Here is a 15,451-nt window from a genome sequence, read left to right on the forward strand (position 1 = left end):
TTATTATTCCAAGCTTACCCTTATCTATAATCGAATCATTAAATAGCTTCTCTTTTTCCAGACATTAATTAAAAGTATGTTAGTAAAAATATTTATAATTTTTAAAAATGAGTAATATATAAATTAAAAATACCACTTATTAATTATGAAATGGAGGGACAATACAAGTGGATGAAAGAATAAGTAATGGCTTTCACACAAACTTTCCAACAGCAAAAGAAAAAGCAAGTCAAGTAACTAGTCGTCGCCTGTCTTTTTTTCTTTTTTGCAAATTTTCCTTTTTAGCTCTCAGTCTGTCTCAGTGTTAGCCTTGCCTTCCTTCTTTGACCAAGAAAATTGTATCATCTAAAAATACTCTCTTTCTTGCCTTTTTTTCTCTCAAAGTGCCCTCAAGATCCGGCATTTGATACGCCCAACTGGCCTGTAAGTGTAACTTTTTTGTTCTTCTTTTTGTATATTTATGCTCAATTTGTTTATTGCTATATTTATGCACCTAATTCTTTCTTTAAGTCTTATTAAAAATTGTTTCTTTATTCTTTTGTTAGTTGCTTTGAATTCTTTGAACAAGGACTTGGTAAAAGCTCTCAACTTATATTCCTGGAAATTGAAGTTGAATTTGGCCTTTTGGTATTTTTATGCTTATTTTGTTTTTCGGTATTCTTATGAAAAATTGTTTCTTTATTCTGTTGGTGGTTGCTTTGAATAAGGACTTGGTAATTTGTTGAATTTTTGGAAGTTGTATAGAAAAGCTCTGGACTTATATTTCTGAAATTGAAGTTGAATTTGGGCTTTTGTTGTTTGATCTTAAATACCCTTTTGGGTTCTGTTGACCGTGTGTTATGGGTTTTGTTTTTGAAATTTTCTCTTGAAGGTATGAACTTTTGTGCTTGTGGATGTAGAAGATCAAGTAAATTCTGTATTTTGGATAAAGTTATTTTTTGTTTCATTTGACTGTATTATTTGTTCCCCAATATGTTTATTGGTATTTATAACTAACTGTTCCTTTAATACATAGGTTGCCTTCTTGAATACTTTGAACAAGTACAGTGGTTTATTATTTGTTGAAATTAGGAAGTCATGGTCAAAAAGCCTTAAACTTTAATTTGTCCTTCTGGAATTGGGATTTGCCCTCTTGTTGTTTGATTTTTCAGAACCTTTTCTGGGTTCTATTAGCCTTTCTTGTATACCAAGTAGGGGGCCTTTTTCAACTTCCCTTTGGGGCTTTGTAAGGTCAGATAAAATCATCTTTCAATAAATTTGTTCTTTGTGTGTGTGTGTGTGGGGGGGGGGGGGGGGGGGGTTGGAGGTGTAAGGTGTGAACTTTTATCATTGTTCCTTCTTGTTTGCCGTTCTTCCATTTACATCTGTGAGGAACATTTTTCTGCTTATATCTGACTTGTCCTATAATCTTTATTTTTGTTGTCCTGTATGTGTGGGATTTGAGTACTTCTAGTTTGTGGGAATCACTAGTTTTCTTTAGAAGATTATCCAGTATAGATATAAAATGGGACCGAAACAGAGCGTATGGATACATAGATTCATATAGTTTTTCTCGACTAGTTTGGAAATGAGGCATAGTTGATTGATTGATTGATAATACTGACTCGTCATCTAATTTTTTTCATTTGCAGTCTTAAATTTTCCTTCAGTATTTTGTAGGTTGCTGGATTTAGCTCAGGAGAAATTGGATTTGTTCTTGCAATGCATTTTTTCAGCCAACTGCTTAATTAGGAGCTTTGATTGATGCGGTTATGACTGGGCCCCTCACCGAGATGGTTTTGGATAAAAGAGCTCTTACCACTCGTGCTGCTATTGTAATCTACTTGGTCTTGAGTTTCTCCATTTGCTGTGCTCTTCAAAGCGACATTGACTGTCTGAGATCTATAAAAGATTCATTAGAAGATCCATTGAATTACTTGAACTCTACATGGAATTTCGATAATCAGACCGAAGGTTTCATCTGCAAATTTACTGGGATTCAGTGCTGGCATATTGATGAAAACAAGGTTCTGAGTATCAGTCTTCCTGACATGGGTCTCAAGGGAAAATTTCCACGTGGTCTTCAGAAGTGCGCCTCTATTACAGCATTAGATCTTTCGAGCAACAAGCTTTATGGAAGTATTCCATCTAATATCTCCAAAATTATAGGTTTCGTGGTAAACCTAGATCTCTCATCCAACCGACTATCAGGGGAAATTCCAAAGGATCTTGCAAACTGCTCTTTTTTGAATAACATTAAACTTGAAAACAACCAGCTTACAGGTCAAATTCCTCCAGAACTTGGCCTGCTTGGTCGGCTCAAGACTTTTAATTTAGCGAACAATCTATTGACTGGGCCAGTTCCAAATTTCATAAATGTAAGTATTCCTGCTGAGAGCTTTGCCAATAATCCTGGACTCTGTGGGAAACCGTTATCTCTTTGCAAGGGTCCTTATAAGAAACCCCGTATTGGGATCATTGTCGGTGCAGCAGTTGGTGGGGTCACTTTAGGAGCTGTATTGTTGACTCTCGGTATGATCTTCTATTTGAGAAGGATATCCAGGAAGAGGAAAAAGGATGATGATCCTGAAGGGAATAAATGGGCTAAGAGTATTAAGGGTTCCAAGGCAATCCAGGTGAGAATTTTTTACTCCACTTAATCATTAAAAACTAGTCTCATCCCAATTTATGTCTAGGTGTTTGACTGGTCACGGAGTTTAATAATGAAGGAAAGACTTTTGAAACATGTGGTCTAAAATAACCGATAGATAGTTGTGGCTATAAATCATCTCATTAAGGGTAAAATGGAAAACTTGTTACTACTATCATAGAAAGGTGTCATTCTTTTTGGGACTAACTAAAGGAAAGAGTGTCACATAAATGTGGTCGGACGGAGTATCTCTTTATTGAAATTTCTGTTCACGTTTAGTTGATACGTCAAAAATCAATTCTAGTGGGTTGTGATTTTTGTTTACGGATTCTGCTGTGGCATTGTGATCATATTTAGAACCATACATTCGTGTTTTTGTGCAAGCACTTAACTAATGAATTTTCTCCTGCCCGTGTGATTTTTCTCTTGCTCAAGCTTTCTTAATTGACTTAAGGTGCCTTATTTTCAGCTTTCAATGTTTGAGAAGTCTAGTTCAAAAATGAGATTAAGTGATCTCATGAAGGCCACCAACAACTTCAGCAAAAACAATATTATTGGGTCAGGAAGAACCGGGACTTTTTACAAAGCAGTACTTGATGATGGCAGTTCACTTATGGTTAAGAGGCTGCAGAATACTCAACACTCGGAGAAAGAGTTTATGTCTGAGATGGCTACTTTGGGAAATGTAAAGCACCGTAACCTGGTTCCTCTTTTAGGTTTCTGCATGGCAAAAAAAGAAAGGCTGTTGGTCTACAAAGACATGCCAAATGGGACCTTGCATGATAAGTTACATTCACTGAGTGAAGGGGAAAAATCTCTGGAGTGGCCTATGAGACTCAAAATCGGCATTGGAGCAGCCAAAGGATTTGCATGGCTTCACCACACCTGCAATCCTCGTATCATTCACAGAAATATTAGTTCGAAATGCATTTTGTTGGACGAGGAATATGAACCGAAAATATCAGATTTCGGACTTGCTAGGCTCATGAATCCAATTGACACTCATTTGAGTACCTTTGTCAACGGAGAATTCGGGGACTTCGGTTATGTTGCTCCCGAGTACGCACGAACTCTCATGGCTACACCAAAAGGTGATGTGTACAGTTTTGGTGTTGTACTTCTCGAGTTAGTAACCGGAGAGTTACCGACTTCTGTGACCAATGCTCCTGAGACCTTTAAGGGGAATTTGGTGGAATGGATCTCACAACTCTCTGGTGAATCTAAGCTTCAAGACGCAATCGACCAGTCATTGTTGAGTAAAGGTCATGACAGTGAGATTTTCCAGGTCCTTAAAGTTGCTTGCCGATGTGTGTTGTCTGCTGTTCCTAAGGAGAGGCCGACAATGTTTGAAGTGTACCAGCTTTTGAGAGCTATCGGAGAGCGATATAATTTCACAACTGATGATGACATTGTGATGATGCCTACAGAGAGTGATAGCGGATTTCAAATGGATGACCTCATTGTTGCTCAATAAGTAAAAGAGGCTCGTCGATAATGGTTGAGCAAGTAAGATACAGTATTTAATAGAATCAGTCCTTTGAAATTGTAGGGGGTTGTCTGTTCTGCATAATCTTTTCTGTCATGTACAAATATCACGTTCACTATCTATATATCATTCTGTAAGTCCCTTCTTCTTAGCTACCCAACTATGTAATTTGTGCTTTTTTTCTCTGTATTTTTAATGGTTAAGAGATTATACAGATTTGATGGCTCTATCCAACTTTTTTTTCTTCATTACTGTTTTTTGGTTCTGTTTTCCAATTAAGTTCCTGTACAGATTAGATGTTAGTCGTTATTTTTAGCTGCTTAAACAGTGGAGTCTGATCTTCCAGTAATTATAAAATGCTTTGTGAAGTAAAAGGATATCATCTTTTAAAGCTGATATGAAAATGTGATATTCATGTTATCAAGAAGTAATGCAGATCAACAATTTGAACAGCTCTATAGATGGGCGAGTGTGTCCGCATGAACAAGTAATGTGACCTTATCAGCCTTTATTTTAAGCAATTATTTGCTCCAAGACGTAGGACAAGACATTCGAGCTGTCTCTCCATTAGTTGACATGGAAATTGAAAGAAGCTGTCTCTCCATTAGTTGACATGGAAATTGAAAGAAATCAACCACCCAAAGTTGATCTCAATGTTCCAAACGTGTATCGATTGAAGTAGAGAGTTTTAGATGAGCTAGTCACACAATTCAAACATCTAGCAGTTCAATGACACCTTTTGGTCTAGATTTTCCTACTATATTAGTTGTACGACTTACCAGTAAAGTAACACAATTTTGCTCTGATCGTACTTAAGGGACAAAATAGCGCTGAATCTTTTAGAGGAAAAACAGCTCTATACATATCAAAAGGATAAAGAATTTCCAATATCTTATGCAATTATCTATATAACTACAACAGACAAAAAGAAACAAAGAGTTCATTCACATCTACCCGAAAATTCGTGGTGCGCAATCTCGGACAAACTCCTACAAGGCCTTTATAGTAGATTACATTGGTTTTGGCCAAAAGCAAAAACTAGGGGTCGCCCGTTATGACCAAATATGTGGCTACTAAGGAAAGGAACATTCCTCATCAGAGGAACTATGCTGCCGTTTAGCTGTGTACCCGACAGGCTGTAGATTTGGATTAACTGGAACTGGAAATTTATGCGCCGAACTAACTACTGTCCTCTCATTGATCATTCTGACTTCCTTGCAAACCCGATCAAGAATCATTAGGAAGTCTTTGACCACCATGAAGGTTCTGAAAGGGTGACCATTTTCTCTAGCTGAATCTCCATGGAAATACTCGGTTATTTCTTTCACCAGAGACATGGCCAACGCTTCTTGAGCTTGGAGCCTTATAATCTTCTCTTCAGCTACTTCCATAAACCTGTTCATGGTCTCGGAGAATTTTTTAGTACTGCTTTCCTCCAATCCAACTGCTTCAATCGATCCTACAACCTCAGCAATGTTTCCAATCCCCTTAGAAAGCTTTAAAACATCGCTGTGTAGCACTTCTGAATCCATGGCAGCAGCTTTTTTAACATTTATAAGTTCTGAACTAATGTTGGAAACAACCTGGAGGCCAAGTTTCCGGCACTTAATGTCATCATTAGTGGTAGACTGTTCATTCTGATTTCCTCCAGAAAGACGAGCACCTTCACCTTTTATAATCTCCTGAACCACAAAATGCAAAAGAGTTGTTTTCCCATCTGCTCCCTTGACATCTACAAGCTTTAGCAGTGTGTCCAGTTTGAAGGCATGAGCATCACCCCTGTTTGTCCCAACATTCATTCGGTTTCCTGTCTTCAGCACTGCTTCTAGAAGCTTTAAGAACATTCTGCTACTTCTCAACTCTTCACAAGCTGCCTGTAATAGGAAAGCTTTATAAGGACATAATTCACAGGTTCTATTTTCTCATTTCTGTTGACACAGGCAGTTCACAAGGGAAAATAAAATATTTGGAACTTGCGAATCATTGTAGATGATTATTCCCAAGTCCAATATTTAGCAGTTAATCTCCTAGAAGGCTAGAACACAGCAACAGCAGATATATCAACCTAATAGGATCTCTGCTTGTTCCCCAGACGCTTAATATTTCCAGCGTTAAAAGAGTTCTCTAGATACAAATTTGTTTGCTTCTTCAAATTGCTAGTATTGAGCATAAATACTTCACTCAAGGTTTCTTCTGATCAAGATCAAAATTCTTCTCGTGAATAGATGACCAATAACAAGTAGAAGTTGATATTCATGACTTAAAATAATTACCTCTAGAGTTTCAAATGACTTTCTGAGGTAGTCAACCTCATAATTGAAATTTGACATATACAGCATAGCATCTACCCTTTTGAATGCAAAAGGTATATCAAGCACTGCTTTCAGAAACTTCTCTGCTGGCCCGAGCTTGAATGGAGAATCGTCTTTGTATTCTTTTAGCTTACGTTCTTCTTCTTTGGATGGAACCATCTTCAACAATATCTCAAGAAGCTCACTCCCAATATTTTCAGCATTTCCTGTATAGAGAATGTAATTTGTTAGGGCAGTCTATTCTCCTACATCCAAACACTTTACAAGTTCTAGATACACTTGAACTTCTGTCTATTGATCAAACCATTAAAGAACAGTTAATGAAGGTAAAATTATACACATGGTAGAACTTCTACCTACTGATGAAACCATCAAAGAACATTTTGGTAAGCTATCCAGAAATTCAACCATTTGATCAAATATAAACTGACTTATTTTGCCTCAGTCGGTACTCCGCAATCAGAAGGTTTATTTGGCAACATTTTTTTTTTTTTTGAGAAGGTAACAGTAGGTTTATTTGGCAACATTAAACAACCACTACCATCATTCCTCTCATTTTCAGCTCTTAATTTACAATTTAGAGAAGGATTTAGCTTCTATAAACCAACAAATGTAAAGAAAGGATTTAACTTCTATAAACCAAAAATGTAAAGAACTTTTACAGTATCAAGCATCGTAACTTATTGTAGTAGGTAACCTTTCTTATATTCCAGGTTACAGATCTCAATGGTTACGCGTAGTTGTCTTTTAGGTCAACCTGATAGCATAAAAATCGATGTATATAAGTTGTTAAACTCTTCAGAGAAGGGTGAAAATGAAGAGTACCTTCTAAAAGGGCTTCACATATTTCCTCTGTGGTTACATTTAGGGCCCTCAGCAAAATTGCAATGTTCTGCGACTTCTTTGGATCAAGTACCCTATTCTCTTCTCTCGGTGAAGGAAGAACAGCGCGTCTAGCTGTTTCGTTTGTATTCAAAGTAGGAGTCTTCACAACAAACAATGTCTCTATCATCTCTTCATTCAACCTGCAAATAAATCAGCTCTATTCAACTTATACAACAAAAGGCACATGAATATCCGTGATGAAAGGTTACACATAGTAAGCTATGTTGCTCAGACTCTCCAAACCGAAAATGCACTATTTTTGGAGGATCGGACATGCTCCATCAGCATTTTTGAAGAATCCGAGCAACCAGGATAGTAAGAGAATATTTAAATGAGCTCTATTCAACCACTACTGAAAAAACAAGAATTAGTAACAGACAAATTTTGTAGCTAAACAGCCAAATCTGTTGTCCTATTTAGCGTTGAAGTTCATTGCTAATTCCAGTGTTTTTTTAAGTAAACTTATACAACAAAAGACAATGAATATCTGTGATGAAATTTTAAGCAGTAGTAAGAGTTAAAAGATTTTAACATACTTAAATGAGCTTGATTTGAGTTGATCCCACACCATTTCCCGATCCGAACTTGCTCTCACTTTATCCCAATGCAATGTTTTCAACTTTGGTTTCACCTCCGCCTCATTCTTCTCAATACAAGGCAACTCCATTGCTATGGGTTTCAAAGGAGCTGAATTGTCAAACACTGCCTTTGACGATAAACCCGAGGGTATTTTCGGGCTTTCCACATTCTTCGCAGGTGGCGCTGGTGGAGGATGACGTGGCGGTGGGGGCGGAGGAGGTGGATACTGAGGTGGCAAAGCGGTGTTAACAGCTACCAAATCCGGCGACTTGGGTCTAAATGAACTTTCCCTTTTCGGACTCAAACTCCCAGTTGGCGAAATGCTTAACGAAACAGACCGGGCCGGTGAACCCGACCCGGAACTCGATGATGTACCCGACCCGGAAGATGAACTATCAAATTTCTCAGCTTCAACAGCATTAAAATCTCTTCTTGACAATGACCCACCTATCGATCCAGCTGAAGAGTAAAAATCCACGTCATTCTCAGCTGAACCGGAAAAAAACCGGGTACTTCCGTAATTTTGTCTTACATTATTATTATTATTATTCCGTCCAATTAACGGCGGTAATGGACGGAGCTCCGGTGAATCCGCTTTTCTATCAGAACTAGGGTTAGGGTTATTATTAGTACTACGGTTTTGAGGATTATGTGTTTCAACTTCACCATGTGAATTTACTAAAGTACCCAAATAAAGAAACTCTGAACTAGTTTGAGATGGTCTTTGAAGCTTAGGAACAGGAATATTACCATCATTTTTAGCACTATCACGATGAAACCCATTATTGGATGTTTGAGTTTTGGGGTCATTTTGTTTTCTTTTTTTACGTATATGTAAGAAGATAGTGATGGAAAGAACAATAATAGCTGCAAGAACTGAGATAATGGCAGCTATAATGAGTTTAGAGGAAACAGGTTTGGTTTTGGAGGTAGTGTTTGGGAGTATAATGGAAGAAACATTTGCTGGAACTGAAGAAGTATCTGTAGGGGGTAGTGGGGGTGGTGGTGGAGAAATATCAGAAGGGTAAGATGGGAAAAATGGGTTATTATTATCATTATTGTTGTTATCATTGGGAGGAGGAGTAGAGCCTTGAAATGGATATTCAGTGTGGGGTGGGGGCGAGGGGGTAGGAGGTTGGGTAGGTGGTGGGGTGGTTATGGGGTATAAAGGTTCATGAAGAACACGGCGGTTGGTGGTGGTGGCAAATGATAAGTAGTAGTACTGAGCTGAGAAACAGAGGAAAAAGATGAAGAAAAAGGTAAACACCATTGTGTACAGATGTTTTTTTTTTTTTAAGGAAACAAATATTTTTGCTACTGAATCAAGAAGAAGATCCTAAGTAGTGCAGAGCTGAGAAACAGATGAAGAAAAAAGGAACTCCCATTGTAAACAGATGTTTTTTTTTTTTTCAAGGAAAAATGAGTTCTTTATGATAAGAATAAGGGGTACTTTTTCCACTGAATCAAGAATCAAGAAGGAGTTACTAACTGTTGAGTTTTTTGTTTTTTGGTTTATGTTATTTCTTCGTGAATTGTATGTTATGTTGTTTGTGAAGGGTCTGAGATTTTTCAGCAAGATTCTTTTTTGGGTATTTGGTCAGTGGGGAAATGGTAGTAGAAGACAAATGACTGGAGGCATAGGGGCGGGGGGGAGGTTGGCTGAGTTTACACAGTGGGGGAAAAAAAGACAGAAATTTTGAAGAGAGGAAAAGAGAACATAGAGAGTGACAGAAAGTTGAGGAGAAAAAAAAGGGGAGAAAAAGGGGTTTTGTTTGTGTGAAAAGGTAGAAAATGGGAGAGATTATGGAGTAATTATTGTACTATTATAAGTAGTGCTTAGGAGAATGGAGCAATTTGATGGACAGAGATTTTGGGTGGTGAATCCAGCTAATAATATTCTCTGCAGGTGTGTGCTGCCTGTTGTTGCGTGTGATGATTCATGCAAGTTGAGTGTTATAACGCCGTTACTCATAATTTCTCATAAGTGTACGCTTTTCAGTTTTTCATTTTTCCATGATCAAGTGGCCATTGCTTTTGCCACCTTTGTTCTATTTCCTGCCGTAATGAGACCTTTACCTAGGAGATATCATTATTTATGTTAAAATAGGAGGATTTCATTTCACCATTTTCAATTTTAACGTACTCGGTTAAGTTGCTATAAGGCTTGATCAAGAGCGATTTCCAAATTATGATCTCAGATATAGGTGGTGTATGACTATGATCAGCTTGTACCATAAGGTATTGGATTAATCCTGCAGATAAGCGGTATTTAGTTGTCAATGATATGGAATTTAGATAAATTCTCAGTGATAGTAAAGATAAGTCTGCGTCATTTATATACTCCGTATGACATAAGTTTGATTGGACATAAACTTTCAAAAAAATATTGAATTTGTGATCTTAAATTCTATTCCTATGATATTTGTATAGCTATGAAAGTATGGTATTTATTGGATGTAATAAGAAGCTTATAGTGGCCTTTTTAAAAAAAAAAAACAGATTAATGTCATAGAATAAAATAAAACAAATTATCTTCTTTCTTCTGTTAGAATTACTCATCATATTTCTTAACGATAAGTACTAACTATATATATTATGTGATTGACTAAATATGAAAGTTAAGAGAAAAATGATTTATTAACACCTAAAATTGTATTGAAATTTATGGTATTAACTCTTAACTATGTCATAATATTAGTATTACTATAAAAGCATATTAGTACTGCAAAAACACAATATACCTAGTGTAATCCCACAAATTATGTTTGGAGAGGGTAGAATGTACGCAGCTTTTGCTCCTCCTACATTGAGGGGTAGGGGTAGAGGGGTTGTTTTTTATAGACCCTTGACTCAGGATAAAGCAATAACAAAAGCATGTCCAATAGGAAAAGGAACAGTAACTACAACAAAATGGTACGCTAAGCGAATAACACGAGACAGTAGATAATAACAGAAATTGAAGAACAAGAAACTACAAAGAAATATTACGACTATTAGTAAGAAAGGACATAAAAGCATACCAATATGTCAATAAAAAAAAATATATCATTCGTTTTGAAACGGACTAGATTCAAAAGAATGATGCATAAAATAAAACAAAGAGATTATATGTAAAGCAATAATTTGAACTTGATTAGTAAGCTCCTCGAAGCAAGCAAAGGCCAATGTGATTTATTCATTATTAGAGGAATTTTGGATGCTGCGTTGCATGGTTCATACTTCCACTGCATTACAAATGAATTAAGGGGTCGTTTGGTCGCTAGTCGAAATAGTTCTGGGATTAATTTATCTCATATAGTGGGATTATTTTATACCATTTAAAAGATGGTATAAAATAATCTCAGTATTAGTGGGTTAAGAAGGTATAAGATGGGTAATCTCAGCGCTAATTTTTATACCACGTTTGATACAAGATATAAATTTTTCCCAGAATTATTTTATACCTTGTACCAAATATGATATAAAAATTAGCGCTGGATAACCCACTTTCTACCTTGAACCAAATACAATATATTCCTAGAAGACAGCAATAGTATCATATATTAAGAAAAAGCATTATTTGACTGATTTGGTATTTTTGGTAATAATATACAGAAGAATGTGGCCGACAATGATTTAACAAATATTATAAGCTCCATAGACATTGGTGCTCTCCTTACCCAATATTTAAATCAGCATGAAATCATCTCCCACGTACAGTAGGAATATAAACTAGTACTACTAGCCACTGTGTTTGAAAATGAGTCATCAAGATCGAGGGAGCAAAGAGAAGTAAATAACCCCTTTTTCAAAAGATTTGTTATGAAATACTAACAAATATGCAAGACAAAGTAATGTAGCCAAAGAAGCCGGGGAGAGGGAGGAAAACTTTATTTCTTTTTAATTTGGTGTACAAATTAACTGATTTAGTTTCTTATGTGTCAAAGAAAAGGAGTTGATGTGAGGATTTTCAGGAAACCGTTGTAAGGTTTTCCATAAGCCGCTTGCAAGTTGTCCGCTTAATTGCAAGCTAAGTTATGTGTATTTATACAATTAAATTATTTAAAAGCTAATAACAAATAAATTTTTATAACAAATGTTAATTGATAATATGGTAAAAATGGTAGTAGTAATTGATTTACTGTCACAAAGTAAACTACATTATTCGTGTATGAAAAATGTTGCATTGTAAATACATATAATTTAATTTTTTTTAAAGAAACTAGAAATTAGAGTCAGGGGGTCTTTCGGAAACAGTCGTCCTACCTTGGTAGGAGTCAGGTCTGCGTACACTCTACCCTCCCCAAACCCTACGATGTGGGATTTCACTGGGATGTTGTTGTTGTTGTTGTTGTTGTAGAAATTAGAGCCAGGACGGATAAAAATTGGTATAACTCAGTAGCTACGACCCAAACTAACTACTTTGATCCAACAACTTACTAGGAATAGGTTTTGACTTAGGAAAAACCCTATAGAAGAAATCATAATATGTACAAAAATGAAATTTAGAACACATATATTAGTACTTGAGATCATTATCAAAATATAAATTTATAAATTTTAAATTTTAGATTCACCTCTAATATAGCATACTCCTCTCTCCGTTGGCTTAGGGGTTTGGTGTGAACATATGAGCTCTAATATAGAATTCAAACTTACCCCTTAAGTAAGAAAGAATTGTTTTTGTACCTTTAGTAGTGCGTGTAGATAGTATTATTCAACATTTCAACGCATTAAGATTCTTCGACCAAAAAGTGAATTTATAAATCCATTCAACAATCCGATAACCTTTGCAATTTGACATTATTAAGTTTCCACTAGTATCCAAACAATTGTTTATTAGAAAAAAGGGTAAAAGTTGCAAATTAACACTTATTTCGTTAGATAACTTTACATAATACTTTTTTTGTAACGGAACAAAACAAAGTTGTACTGGTACAAAGTAAATTGAATGTGTCTGATGATAGGTAGGTCCATTCCTTTAAAACACGAAGAGTGCATTTATTGCTTCTATCCGTATAATATCATTTTATCTTTCTTTTAAACATCTCATTTAATCTACACTTCACTAACTAAAGCTATATAAGAGTATATTTGTAAAAAATAAATATTTTCTATTTTTCTAAATCTTTAAATATTTTAGAACAGATTTCATTTGCTAAAAATCCGAAACAACGAGTACTATTATCTGGGAATGAATTAAGTACTCCCTCCATCTATTTTTACTTGTTTAGTATTGACTTGATTTACCCTTAAGGAGCCATAAATAGAATGACAATTTTACTATATCACCCCCAATAATTTAAAAGTCGTGCATCCACTAATAATTTTTTGAAGTTTCCAACCCAATAATTATCCAGTAATAAGGGTAAAAGAGCAACAAAATAGTAAATTATCTCTTGATTTTTCAAACTGGACAAGTAAAAATGGATAACTATTTTTATTTTACACGACAAGTAAAAATGGACGGAGGGAGTATTATGAAAAAGAGTGTCCACTTATCAAATCAAAAAATAATTAATCTCATTTTTTCAGATTTGTCCCTATTAAGTGTTGTGAGATCAAATCTCAATACCTATCTAATTGGGGAGATCAAATCCCAATACCTATCTAATTGGGGGCAGTTTAGTCAAACTACCTATTTTGTCTAGAATTTCTTAAGGGGTGTGCAAATGGCTAAGTGAACACTTTTTTTTATCCGGAGGGAGTATCTAATACCCGGTCCAAATTTATGTGACACACTTTCATTTTTAGTTTGTCCTAGAAAATAACACAATTTTAAATTAGAAATTATTTTAATTTTAATTTTTTATTATCCTTGATAAAATAATTCATAGCCACATAAATACCTTAATATATTTTAGATCACAATTGTTTTCTTAAAAAAATAATTTCCGTGCATATCATGTTAAATGGAATTACATAAATGAGACGGTGGAAGGACTGTAACATAGAAGCAACTGGCAAATGAGTCCAATTATCATGTGAAATTGCAGCAGTTCGTCAGTTCATGGAATTGGAAGAAGCAATCATTTTGGATACTCATTTCAAAGACATGCAAAAGGCCTTCCAGGAAAATAAGGTTAAACTATATAATAAATAAAAATTTGGACAAGTTTCCCGTTAGTATAATCTTTCTTATTTTATAATATAAAGTTTGACAATAATGTCATTTTGGGACCAAACTTTCCAAAATGTCTTTAGACTTTTGGACAGACGCTTTCCCAATAATGTAGAACGTGGACACATATAGGCTGCTATCTCTTTACTAAAAATGATGAGAGACATGAAATAATACAATTAATCATTTAAACACAAATGAATATTCACTATTTGTCACTGATAAAGATTTATTACAATGATAACAGTGACAAAGAAGATAAAAATGATATCTCAATGACGTGTGAGAAAAGTTCGAAGAATCTACTAGCCGTTTACATTTGTAAACATCTTAGAAAAAGTTTGTCCCAAGAGGACCTTTTTCGACAAACTTTTTCACCAAGATGTTATGTGCATTTAACAGTGTATGTTTCTTTATGCTAGTATTAGCTAAAATTCTTACAATAACACATATTTTTTATATGAAGCCTAATATCATGCAACAACAACATACAGAGTGTCTCGCATGTGGGATCTCCCCTTACCTTACAAAGATAGAGAGGTTATTTCCGATAAATCCTCGGCTTAGATTTAAAACATTTCAAAGCAGTTTGAAAAAAGGAATAGAAACTAAAACAACAACAACAACGGAATAATGCGAAATGAAAAGCAATACATAGCAATCAGGAAGAAGGAAAAAAAACGGTACAACAACCAAATAATGCGATAATCAAGCACAATAAATACAAATTTAAAGAACAAGAAACTACGAAAATCGGTTAAAGTGCACGATGGGTAAAAATTATTTATACTATCTTGCCACATAATTGAAAGTCGTTTTACAATTAGTCTCAAAAGACAAATAAAAAAGTCCCAAAACACTACTAAAAGAGCTTTAGTGGAGAATCTCTTTCCCTTTGCTTTCATCTTTCGATCTTTTTCTTTATCTGGCCTAAATTTGTCCGTACTCACCCTTTTGGAAAAGAAATACTCCATCATTATCGCACCTAAGTATTTAGCATCGCACTCAATTATTACATGGAATTAATAACGAGTTATTGATACTAATGATGTGTTTTATCATTTTTAATCCTTCATCTATCAAAAAGCTTAATAGAGTTCCTAACGCAAACTCAAATCTTGTTTTCCTGAAGTTCTATACAATTAGCAAAAAGGGTGTCTACTATACTAGTATTAATGTACATATTTGTTTAGGATTCTTAATGAGAAATGATATGTAGTCTCTAGATATACTGGAAATGGAGAAGTGACAACAAAAGACATAGCAAAAAGAGTCAACTATCCCTTTGCTCTACTACTCAATGAAAGATGCTTTAGCAAGAAATGTGGAGAAGAGCTGAAGATGCTAAGAATCTATCATCTGTCGTTTCTAGGCACAAACGTTGTAAAACATTTATACACAATCAAATCACTTTTAAGGCAATATCCAAGTAAATCTCTACGATAACCAATAATTAATAA

The 15,451-nt window shown here is 35.2% G+C and overlaps 2 protein-coding genes across 2 annotated transcripts; one reads left to right on the forward strand and one right to left on the reverse strand.

The window, feature by feature from the left end:
- The first annotated feature begins 204 nt into the window (after nucleotides 1-204).
- LOC132625734 (probably inactive leucine-rich repeat receptor-like protein kinase At5g48380) lies at nucleotides 205-4,363 on the forward strand. The gene is made up of 3 exons (XM_060340322.1): nucleotides 205-423; nucleotides 1,650-2,615; nucleotides 3,099-4,363. Exons 2-3 carry the CDS (start codon nucleotides 1,752-1,754, stop codon nucleotides 4,101-4,103), a joined length of 1,869 nt encoding a protein of 622 aa, XP_060196305.1. The 5' UTR covers nucleotides 205-423; nucleotides 1,650-1,751; the 3' UTR covers nucleotides 4,104-4,363.
- A 611-nt stretch (nucleotides 4,364-4,974) lies between these two features.
- LOC132625733 (formin-like protein 1) lies at nucleotides 4,975-9,751 on the reverse strand. The gene is made up of 4 exons (XM_060340321.1): nucleotides 7,849-9,751; nucleotides 7,253-7,452; nucleotides 6,389-6,633; nucleotides 4,975-5,989 (listed from the first exon to the last, which is right to left on the reverse strand). The coding sequence occupies exons 1-4, from the start codon at nucleotides 9,159-9,161 to the stop codon at nucleotides 5,189-5,191; spliced, it is 2,559 nt and encodes an 852-aa protein (XP_060196304.1). The 5' UTR covers nucleotides 9,162-9,751; the 3' UTR covers nucleotides 4,975-5,188.
- Between the last annotated feature and the right edge of the window lie 5,700 nt (nucleotides 9,752-15,451).

The sequence above is a fragment of the Lycium barbarum genome, unplaced genomic scaffold, assembly GCF_019175385.1.
Source record: "Lycium barbarum isolate Lr01 unplaced genomic scaffold, ASM1917538v2 unchr_scaffold_56, whole genome shotgun sequence".
Taxonomy (NCBI): Eukaryota; Viridiplantae; Streptophyta; class Magnoliopsida; order Solanales; family Solanaceae; genus Lycium; species Lycium barbarum.

Excerpts from the sequence above, each read along its gene's own strand:
- LOC132625734 (XM_060340322.1), top strand. The coding sequence starts at position 1,752 with ATGACTGGGCCCCTCACCGAGATGGTTTTGGATAAAAGAGCTCTTACC. Across the intron at positions 2,616-3,098 it reads AGGGTTCCAAGGCAATCCAG|CTTTCAATGTTTGAGAAGTC; the intron begins GTGAGAATTTTT and ends CCTTATTTTCAG.
- LOC132625733 (XM_060340321.1), bottom strand. The coding sequence starts at position 9,161 with ATGGTGTTTACCTTTTTCTTCATCTTTTTCCTCTGTTTCTCAGCTCAG. Across the intron at positions 6,634-7,252 it reads ATGTGAAGCCCTTTTAGAAG|GAAATGCTGAAAATATTGGG; the intron begins GTACTCTTCATT and ends TTCTCTATACAG. Across the intron at positions 5,990-6,388 it reads AGTCATTTGAAACTCTAGAG|GCAGCTTGTGAAGAGTTGAG; the intron begins GTAATTATTTTA and ends TTCCTATTACAG.